The sequence below is a fragment of the Lycium barbarum genome, chromosome 8 (assembly GCF_019175385.1).
Source record: "Lycium barbarum isolate Lr01 chromosome 8, ASM1917538v2, whole genome shotgun sequence".
Classification (NCBI taxonomy): Eukaryota; Viridiplantae; Streptophyta; class Magnoliopsida; order Solanales; family Solanaceae; genus Lycium; species Lycium barbarum.
In genome coordinates this window covers 64,025,152-64,036,552 of record NC_083344.1, presented here as the reverse complement: position 1 = coordinate 64,036,552, position 11,401 = coordinate 64,025,152, and the positions used below count along the sequence as shown (strand labels likewise).

Genomic DNA, 11,401 nt, shown 5'->3' with positions numbered 1-11,401 from the left:
CTAAAATGAAAACTAAAGTTTTCACCCAAAAAACAAGGCGCCAAAATTAAAGTAGTATTACTAAGTAAAAGTTCTAAAAATTAAGATAAACTCTCAAAACAAAGGCCTCACAGCTTTGCCCTAGTTTCTAGTTCTACACATCTCACCATCGGCGTACTCTTCAATAGCTCTGGCCGTCGGGTAAATCTGTGTTTTGGGAAAACACAGATTGTAGGTCTGCCCTAATATCCCATCTCGATTGTTTTCGAATCATAGGTATGCCTCCTATTGCGAGTTGTTCTTTTTTTTTCTCTCTATGTACTAAATTCGCTTTATTTCTTCGCTTGATTCGAGTTACTCTTGTTATTCTTCTTCTCTAACATTAAATTGGTAAAAGGTTTGACAATCTGGTATTTTTTCTTTATTTGTATAATTAGTGAAAATGATTAGCAAATGAAAAAGGGCTTTCTTCTGTTGGGTATGGAGTTCTCGTCTTGTTTGATGGGTTTTCTGCATACAACTTCCTATATGATTTGCATCCCAAATATTGCTTTCTGTATTAACATGTTTACTTATCAAAATAAAATAACGAGGAAAGGATAAGACATATCATAGGTTTTTTGTCAAAGATTTTTTTTTGGTGTTTTTCTACTGCAATTTAACCTCTGCAGTGTGTTTCTACTGCTATTTAACGTCTGCAGTGTTTACCCTCTTGATGTTCTTCCCTATTTGCCTCGCACTTGTTAAACCTTACCAACTACTCAAGCCCTAGAGTTCAATCTAAGCACCGGACTATATCCTATTCAACTGATAGGAAATCAAATAACGCTCTTTGCCAATTATTATTTAGTTGCTCGATGAAAATTGTACATTAGTTGGTGTTGTGCAAAAATTTATGTTCATATTGCTCCAATTAGGTTAACTGGTATGGAATTATCACTGTTGCAGAGATACTAAAATTGCACTTTTCATTTGTGCTTGAGTTTTAAATTTATCTTGTAATACTGCAATAAAAGCTACCTGCCAGTTAAAAAAAAAAAAAAGTGACCTCGTATATATTTGGGATTCCTAATTGATAATTTGATTTCCAGAAGTGTATTCAAGTTTGTTGTATATTGTTTTACTGAAAAAACATATTTCATACAGAGTGCATATCAGTATGAAAAAGCTAATTATTTCATGAATGGTTTTATGTCTTCAGTGTTGAAATTTTGCAAGCCAAACAGGGACTAGTGTTGTTACTCCTTTTGAAAATTTTATTTTACATCTAAAAAGGTTTCGATTAAGTCCATTTACATTCTGATGGCATGATTTCTTTTTATTACTACACTATCACACATTTTCTCTTATTGTATTTTCTTACTTTTGTCTCTTTACAGGTTCAATATGAAACCATTAAAGACTAAAAGGGGGGGGGGGGGGGTCAACTGTGAAGACTACTACCAAATATGCATTCATCGTGCCAGGTGCTATAGGAAAGGGACGAGGATGAGGAGGGCTTAGATCTTTGGTTGAGAAATAGAATATGCCAACCAAGAGTTTATTTCCTCAATCTAGTGATATAGTTAAGCAATACATCCAAGAAATTGAAACAAGTAAGAGTTTTTAAATCTACTGTTTTTAATTTGCATAAACTGACTTTAAATGATTAAGTGTTAGTACCATGATTTCATTTCGCTAGGTGCTATCGGGAAGGAACGAGGACAAGGTCTTAAAAATGCTACCATGTCAGCTAGTCAAGGAATGAGAATGATACATAAAAACTCCATGGTTCTTGAGATAGGGTATAGTTTTTCCAAAGGGTATACATCTACTGATCAAGTTAAGCAATGCAAAAAAGTTGAAACAAGTAAGTTTTTCTAAATCTGTTGTATTTTTTATTTCACATATAACTGAAATTAAATGCCAAAGCTTTTACTAATATGATTTCTTAGGTCCAGGTGCTATAGGGATGGGACGAGAGCAAACACCTAGATCTTTGTGCTCCTCTTTAGGAGTTTCTGAAAATGAGATGGAATCATTCCACGAGAATGCTCGTTATGCTAATCAACGTATGCAAACTCCTTCTAAAATCACAAGATCGAATTCTACCATGTCTCCTAGTCAAAGAATGCGAATAATGGATAAAAATCCAATGGTTCTTGAGAAAGAGCATGTTCAAACCAATATTTCATTGCCTCCATCTACTGATCAAGTTATGCAACACTACCAAACAGTTGAATAAGGTATGATATTTTGAATTCATGAGTTATTAATTTGTAGAACTGATTCTTTTTGCTATAGTTTTTACCAAATTATGTCATTGTAGGGTCATCTTATCCTGGAAAGGTAAAGAGAGTTCGAGGGAGGAACAAGTGCAAATAAGTTGCATCACTTGAAGTTGGACAAAAAACATAAAGTAACCTTTTACAATAATCGAACGGTTGAAAAAATAGCAATCTGTTTTCGAGGCACTTGGGAAGAATAGTTCGTGACTGTAATATGTGTTCGTTGGGGGTTTCATCTTGGAATGATATTAATCAAGAAAAGTTGAATCACATGTGGGCAGCTGTTGAGGTAACAAATGTATTCAAGAGTATTAATGTGCATTTGGACCTTTTCTTTTGCATTCATTCTACTCACACCAGCACCCTCTTCATGAATAGCATATAGTTTTTTTGCCAGCCAAACAGTCTATTGATGATTAACTTTAGAAAAAATGTTAAGTAGCTTTATATATCATTATTCTCAAGTTTTTCTGCTCCAAAAAAAAAAAAAAAAAAAACTAATTATGAAAATGACAAATGCTGTTGGTTGTTACACACTTGTGGCAATTGGTTATATATATTCTGATGCAAAACTATGCACTCCTTTAGCTATGTAGTTCCCAGATCCCAGCCAAACAGCCTATTGATGATTAACTTTAGAAAAAATGTTAAGTAGCTTTATATATCATTATCGTCAAGTTTTTCTGCCTCCAAAAAAATATAGAAAAACTAATTATGAAAATGACAGATGTTGTTGGTTGTTACGCACTTGTGGCGATAGGATACAAATTACAGTGCACAACTATGCATTCCTTTAGCTATGTAGTTTCCAGATCTTATTTCTTGGCACAAAAGTTTCATTTTCTTTGTTGTACTAACTTCTTGCTTTAAACAGTGAGCTTTTTGTATACTTACTGATCGGAAGTATATTTTCCGCAGATATTACTGATTTTCGTGATTAGTTTTCGTTACAATAGCCATTACTTTCACTTAGAGAAGGAGAGCTATACTTCGATTATTTTAGACATTTATTCTTTTGTTGTGCTCATAGAATTTTCTTGTACAAAGTTCAGAACTTATTTCAGGAGCTCGTAAGTTAATGCTTATTGTCTTTTTTTGTTTTATGTTACATATTCTTTTGTGGACTTTGGAAAAAACTCAGTTTTGTTGACCTCTTTTTCTCCTTCATAATTGTGAATAAATACCCTTCCATATCTAGATTTAGCAAAAAAAAAAAAAAAAAAAAAAAACAGCTGAGTTTTGTTCTTCAAAGCTTCTGCTATTTTTTGCCCTTCCAAGCTGCCCAAGAAATCCAAGGTGGTATTTTATCTAAGTTCTTAACTTGCCTGAGTAACTATTAGTTGTCTCAAGTGGTTTAAGCACCTTGTGTTTGCTTAAAAGTCTTGAAAGGTGGAACTTCTTCAAAGGCTGAATTACTGTCCGCACTACGTTCAACTCGAGAGGAAAACCAATCCTTGAATGAGGAAAAAAAATCCTTAAATGATCGCTTGTCTACCTTAGAAAAAGAGATGAATGAAATTATGAAAATAAAAGAATTCTTCGCTGCTCAACAATCACAAGTCCCGCCTACGACATCAACCGTTTCAACTAAATGACCACTGTTTTTGTAGGCTGACCAGGTTAGTAACAATATACCCGGTTTTTTTTTTTTACCTATTGAAGTTGATAATTTAATGTACGTTGGGTGATTCTTTTATTGAACATTGTCCAGTGGAAGGCTTCTTTGAAAAATTTTAGCCTCCCCTCTTTCATTAGGTACCTCTTATTCAATGTATACAGTGAGTAAAATTTGTTGTACTTCCTCTACTGCTACTTCACAAATGGTATTTCCTGTTGTCTTTAAGTCTTATTGGTATTGTGTAATTGAATGATTAGATTATGGCATGGTATGCCATTCATCTCTTTCCTTTCAATATGGTTTCCTTATTAGATGTTTTTAGAAATTCCTATCATTAGATAAAAGAGCAATTTTCTGCGAGATGGAAAAAAGCCTTATTGTTGTTAACTCTTGTTGCTTTTTTATGGGTTTCCAGTTTAACTTTTGACGCCTTTAGCCTAAAAAAATGATGGAATATGTCTATCAATAGTTAACTTAGTTGCAGAGAGGAAATGAAACTTGTCTTATGTGTTTCCATTCTGCTCTTGTTGGAGGAAATGGAGTTCGATAAACTTTTATTTTTCAATGATGTGCAAGAGTTCATAGTCTCACTTGGTTTGGTATTCTCCTTGTTTTACAATAGGCTTTAGTAGAAGATTAAAAGAATTAACATCTACAGTGAATGGAATTTTTTTAGTTGGGAACATATATTACATGAAGAATGCCAGCGAGCTCATATTATATGTCTGTTTTTAATCTATAAGGTACAGAGTTTGCTAGTTTAACTATGAACTTTCGTGGAAGTTCCTTATGTTTGTCCATTATGCTTGTCACAGTTATTGTTTTAGTTGTAGTTCTTTATAATATATTTTGGGTTATTGGTTAATGCATCACAACAAAGTCTTCACTAAGTTGTTGACGACTTAACGTGAATGATGTATTATTGTAAATTAGTCAGAAATCTTTGTACTGTTAGTTAAAAGTTCAACCACCATGTATATGAACACATTTATGGAATACAACAAAAGCGAGTAAGTTAGTTTACCTTATGATACACATATGATATGATGTATTTTTCCTTGCATTTCTACAGAGTTTGGTGATTTATGGTTGAATAAATCTCAGTTTGCCTAACTTACATACTGCATTAATTATTTGGGAAGGAAGGCTTAATTTTTTTCTTATATTCCTACAACCTAGCTTTTTAATGTTGCTGGATAGCACCCAATAAATTTATACCGCTTTTGGGGTAAGCTATTTAACTATTGCTAGTGTAAATTTTACATATATTATTATACTAATAGTTATTCATCATATTTTCAAAATTTTGTACTTACAGGTTTTGAAGATTAAGTTACAAGTCAAGATGCAAGTTTAGAAGATGCACAAGCTCATTATTATTTTGCTAGGAATGTAATGCAAAACATGATATCATAGTCTAGCTCGGGATGTTGACAAAGCTTTTTTGTTAAGGTGTTGAGCAAATATTGAAACTAATATGGGATGTTAACCATTTTGTAATTAATAACTCTCTATATGTATATATATTTATATCTACATTTCTGTAGCAATTTGATATGTATTGATACTATTAATTTTCTCGTCAATAAGAGACCAGAAATGCAGATGCTAAAATTAGTATAATTATTTTAGATAGGGACCAGTGCTGCTCGTCTCTAAAAGACAATTTAGGACTAGTAAAATCTGGTCGCAGAAAGGTTTAACGACCAAGAAGAAAAATATTTTCCATGATATTAATTGTCTATTAGGGATGAGATATATAGTCTCTAAAAACATTTAACGACCAGATTTTCTACCCGTCTCTAAAAAGAATCAACGACCAAATTTTTGTACACATCGTTGTTGTGCTTTAGCGGCGGAGGCTATTACGACGGGCGGCGACCAGTTTTTTCCCGTCGTAATTGGTCATTTGGGACAAGATTTTAACTTTTAGGGACCATATTTCCCTTCCTTAAAGGCCGTTTTTCTTGTAGTGTTTTCAATCCACAATTTGACCTCTAATAATGGAAGATATATGCTTAACAACGATAAATATATGAGAACCTATGACTATACTAGCCAATCTCATCAACATTTTCTATTTAGGAAATCCAAAACCCATTTTAAGAATTTCTCATAAAACCCATCTTTCCCTCTTTGATTCTAGTGATTTCTAGCGTGAATTAATGATTAATGAAGGTAAGTAATGAATTCTAAGACCAAGGATCTTACCTCTATGAAGATTCAGTCCCAAATCTCTCAAAATAGCCCAAGTATGCTTAGAAGAGGATGAAATGAAATAACAAGGGTTTAAGGGTTTTTAACTTAGGAAATATCAGAAAACTACCCGTTATGCGTTGCGGCGGTATGGGCACCCGCTACAAGCACACCGGCCACGGCGGCTCAAAGTCTGCTATGGCGCAGCGGCGGTATGGGCACCTATTACAGCACACTTGCCATGGCGTTCCAAAGCCCACTGTGGTGCATGCGCACAATCATCAATAAACCTCGCTACGACGGCATCATGACCGCCACAGCGGATAACCATCTGCTGGGGCGGCATGCCTCGAATTTCCTTTCCACCACTAGAGCGGTCTCTCCACTGGCTATAGCTAGACCACTGCAGCGAGTCTGGGGCCGCAACAGCAGACACCAGACACCATAATTTTTTTGGTTTTGATACTTTCCAATCCGAAATATGACTATTACTCGAGGCCCCACAGATACATAAAAAATATACAAACATACATAAAAATGTGCTACGAATTCATCCGCAGCCTCAGAATTTCCATCAGAGGTCCATTTGACCAAATCAACCCCCAATGGCCTAATGCCAAGTTTTTAACCCAAGTCCCACAACACTCCCAAGTACATTGATAACTAAGCCGAACATACTACCATGTTATAAATGGTCATTCAGACCTCTTGGAATTGACAGAATTCTAAAAACTTTCGTTTACCCAAAAGTCAACTTTGAGTCAAACATATCTCACTTTAAGGCTCAAACTTCACAAAGTCATACTAGAACTCGTCCGATGACCTTGGGAAAGGGTCAACAGGGGTGAAAGGGTCAATGGTACTATAACGACCAAACAGGTCATTACAAACCAGGAGGTAGTGCGAACTCATACGCAACATCTCTAACTCTCTGCATAATCTCAAAAGGACAAATGTAATGAGGACTCAACTTTCCTTTTTTCCAAACCGCATCACACCCTTCATGGGTGAAGCCTCAAGACAAACCCGATCACCTAGCATAAACACTAAATCACGAACTCTCCGATCCAGATAACTCTTTTGCCGACTCTGAGCAGTGAGAAGCCACACCTGAATAATCTTCACTTTATCCAATGAATCTCTGAGCAAGTTCGTACCCCAAGGCCTCACCTCAAAGGAATCAAACCATCCAATGGGTGATCGGCACCTCCTATCATACAAGGCTTCAAAGGGTGCCATCTCGATACTCGAATGATAACTGTTATTGTAAAAGAACTCGGCCAATGCCAAGAATTGGTCCCAATGGCCAATGCTAGGAATTGGTCCCAATCACGCATGCTCTCAACACGTCTTCCGAAGCCTGGATAGTACGCTCAGACTGACCATCAGTCAACTCAACCCGAGTACCCAACTCTCTTTGCAAATTCTTCCAGAAGTAAGAGGTGAACTGAGTCCCTCTATCAGAAAGAATGGAAATGGGCACTCCATGAAAACGAAGAATCTCACGAATGTAGATCTTAGCCAGCTTCTCAGTAGTATAAGTCGTATGAACAAGAATGAAATGAGCTGACTTAGTCAAATGATCGACAATCACCCAAACGGAATCAAACTTACCCAAAGTCCGTGGCAACCCTACCACAAAGTCCATGGAAATCTTTTCCCATTTTCACTCAAGAATGGGCATCCTATGAAAAATCCCATTAGGCTTTTGGTGTTCATACTTCACTTGTTGACAATTCAAGCACCGAGACATAAACTTCATAATATCACTCTTCATGCTACACGACCAGTAGTGTTTCTTCAAATCTCGATACATCTTCATAGCTCCTGGGTGCATAGAATACCTCGAGCTGTGGGCCTTCTCTAAAATCAATCTAGTCAAGTCTCTAGTTCGAGGCACACACACTCGTCCTTTGATCCTTAAAATCCCTTCTTCATCAAGTCTTGCTTCTCGAGCCTTTCCTTTCAACACTTTATCACGGATTTTACTCAACTTTAGGTCATCAAACTGTTGAACTCAAATATGCTCCAATAAAGAAGACCGTGCTGTCATGACCCAACCCCGTGGGCCGCGACTGGCACCCTAGCTGGGTACCCGTACATACCTACCTGACCGAATTTCGTATCGTTCAGATTTTTTTTTCAAACGGATATTACAGAAGTAGGCCGATACAGATACGGCACGCGCGCAAACATATATATATACCTGAACATGCAGACATTTACAGATAAGCCGATAAGGCTAACATACAGACGAAACCCGTAACCCACACATCTATCTACAGGCCTCTGTAGACATACATAATCATATGACGGGACAGGGCCCCGCCGTACCCAGAACTTCCATACATACAGAACATACGGAAAACAAAAGATATATATACCAAAGTACATGCTCCGAATCAAAAGGAGCTCTTCAAGATAGCAGAACCTGTGCCCTAGACTGGCGGCGTGTCACCGAGTGCGCCTGTACCTGCGGGCATGTAACGCAGCCCCCGAAGAACCGGGGGTCAGTACAAAAATGTACCGAGTATGTAAAGAAGAAATATATCAAACGTAATCATGATCTGGACCGGAAGCGCATAAATATACTAGACTGGCTCATAAGCCGGACAAACAGAGTCATAGTCTCGACAGACGGACATAATCATGGTCCAGACAGACAGAATCAGAATCCATACGGACATACAGAATCGGAATCCATACGTACATACAGAATCAGAATCCATACGGACATACAGACATAGTCGTAGTTCAGACGGACAGACAGAAGTATACCTGACAGAATTATACATGCAGAGTAGTGCAGAATCATACTGAATCATACAGAATCATACAGAGGCATGTGCTTATATACATACTGATGGCACATGCATACAGACATACAGATCCCGACCCTGTCTGGGGGCGCGGTAAACAGAACCCGGCCCTCTTAGTACGGGACGCGGTGGACAGACAGAATCAGATCAGATCATATGCCATCCTGGCCGCCATCCCCATACACAAATCATAGTATCATACAGACATACAGATCCCGGCCCGTACGCCGAGGGACGCGGTGAACAATGCAGAGAAATATGCACGATAACAGAACCTGGCCCGGGACGCAGTGAAGGAATGCATTGAGACAGCCACGAACAGATCCATGGGAAACCACATACATACAGACTCAATCAGACTAAAGGGTGCCAAACGGCGAGCCAAAATCAGAGTATACGGATAGTATGCATAGTACGCGCCTATATCCTACTTGGGAAGGCACGACAGATTATTATCAGAATCGGATTCTCAGATGTTCAGAAGTTATTTTATAAGAATTTCATAAAAATAGTTGTATCATAATCAAAATAATAGTTCAGATGGTTTCTGAGAAAATCGGACAAAACGGAAGTATTTAAAGTATTACAGAAGATATCGGGCCTTGCGGGCCCGCCTCGGACCAACTCGAGGCAACATATGTAAATTATCGCTAATAGACCTTATGAGGTCATCCATAATCGTTTGGAAGTGTTCCGACTCCGTTTAGGGGAGTTTTGTACAAAAATTCACTTTAAAGGCAATTTGTAAGAAAATAGCTTCAATTGAATTGAAGGAATTGGAGCGGTTTTCCGTCTCGAATTCCGGAGAACGGAGTCGTACTTAAGGCTCGCGGCCGAGCCTATCACATCCAGAACATGCCTAGGAACAAAGGATAAAGCTTCACATACCTCGATAGTGCCTTACGCTCGCTTGGCGTCGATCCCAACCTCGTCCAAAATCTAGAAATGGTCAAGTTTACCATTTGTTAGTTTCAAACTTTTCAATAATCCAACTTAACACATGTTTGCCTACCGAAATTTCGGCAGCATTTCCTCTGTATATAAGACATCCCCGAGACTTAGCTCGGCTCAATTCACTACACAACAACCCAGAACAACAGCAAAAACAACAACAGACATTAAAACACACACTATGGCATCACTAGCCATCGTTTCGGCATAACGACACATCTTTCGTTTCAAACTTACATTTCCGAACCAAACTTGTTATTTTGATATTCATCACCCACCAAATTCATTACAACATACATCGGAAGCATCCATACCATTTTCACCCAATATTCATAAGGTATGCGAACATTCAAACTTTCCATTAAGCCACTACTTTTCCAATTTTTCCTAACCTTCAACATACAAGTTCATTATACATTTCCATCTTCCAAATTCATCCACAATAATCATAATTTTCCTCTTGATACTTTCATTTCCATTTTTACATAAACCATAACAAAGTTGTATGTTTTCCTACAACAACTTAATAACCATTAAGTTCCTTCACTCTCCTCACATAATCCATGATTAAAACAACCAAAATATTAATTCAAATCAATCCATCAATTTCAATTAAAACAGCCCCTCACCCATAAATTTCAACAAAACAACAAACGAGTTTATAATGTTGTTTTCTCCGTTCTAATTCGTTAAAACTCTAAATAAACACTTTAATAACATAAAAGGAATTTTATAAATACCTTATCAGAAGATCCACCACGAAAATTTCATCCCCCAAGACCAATATTTATCTCAAATTGAAGGCAATGCAACGTACAACGTTTTTCTCTTCATGAGCTTCGGGATTCGGAGCTCGGATTTTGATCAAAATGACCTTCTTAGCCTTGAAGTTTTCTCTCTCTCTCTCTAATGGAATTTTATGGATCTTTTCTGATCTGAAATGTGGAGGAGGAGGCTGAAAACTCCCTTAAATAATAAGGAAATGGGCCTGACCCGGATTGGAATCGGGTTGGGCCCATTTCACTGCCCAGCTTGACCTTTCCGCCTTAAAATGTCCATATCTCCTTGTACCGACGTCGGCTGGGATCCCACGACCTACCGTTGGAAAGCTATTTCAATTATCTACAACTTTTATCTCCGGGCATTTTCCCAAATTCTAAACTTATAATGCCGTGTTTTTCCCCTCCAAGTCAGGTCATCCGAAAACGTTTTCTTAAAAATATTCGTTTGGAGGGCTTCCACTTTGATTTGGCCCCAGGGCCTTTCACGGGTTGTGTTTAACTTTACATATACGATTCATATAACTTTTCACATGTCCCAAAAAAAATATTGATGTGTGGGCCCCACCTCAGCTTACAAATAATTCGACGTTCGAATATGCAGGATATAACATTCTCCCCCCCTTTAGAACATTCGTCCTCGAATGTTCGATTGACCTTAGGGGGCCTCGTGACACTTCGGGGAGGTTCCTTCCTTTCTTTCAAAATTCCTTTCAACGTTACGATTGCTATCAACATCTTTCACCTCTTGTCACACTTCTCGGTTCCTTACAACGTTATCATAATTTCACG

At 37.5% G+C, this 11,401-nt stretch overlaps 1 protein-coding gene across 3 annotated transcripts; it reads left to right on the top strand.

Moving 5' to 3' along the window:
- The first annotated feature begins 1,382 nt into the window (after positions 1-1,382).
- LOC132606160 (uncharacterized) lies at positions 1,383-5,402 on the top strand. 3 transcript variants are annotated; one of them, XR_009569624.1, is made up of 5 exons: positions 1,383-1,574; positions 1,661-1,828; positions 1,914-2,204; positions 2,288-2,535; positions 5,183-5,395. XR_009569624.1 is itself a non-coding variant. In XM_060319529.1 (4 exons), exons 1-3 carry the CDS (start codon positions 1,505-1,507, stop codon positions 2,201-2,203), a joined length of 522 nt encoding a protein of 173 aa, XP_060175512.1. In that variant the 5' UTR covers positions 1,383-1,504; the 3' UTR covers position 2,204; positions 2,288-5,402. The 3 variants fall into 3 exon arrangements, 2 of the variants coding, with proteins under 2 accessions (XP_060175512.1, XP_060175511.1); XM_060319529.1 differs by having other exon boundaries at positions 1,920-2,204; positions 2,288-5,402; XM_060319528.1 differs by having other exon boundaries at positions 2,288-5,402.
- The last annotated feature ends 5,999 nt before the right edge of the window (positions 5,403-11,401 follow it).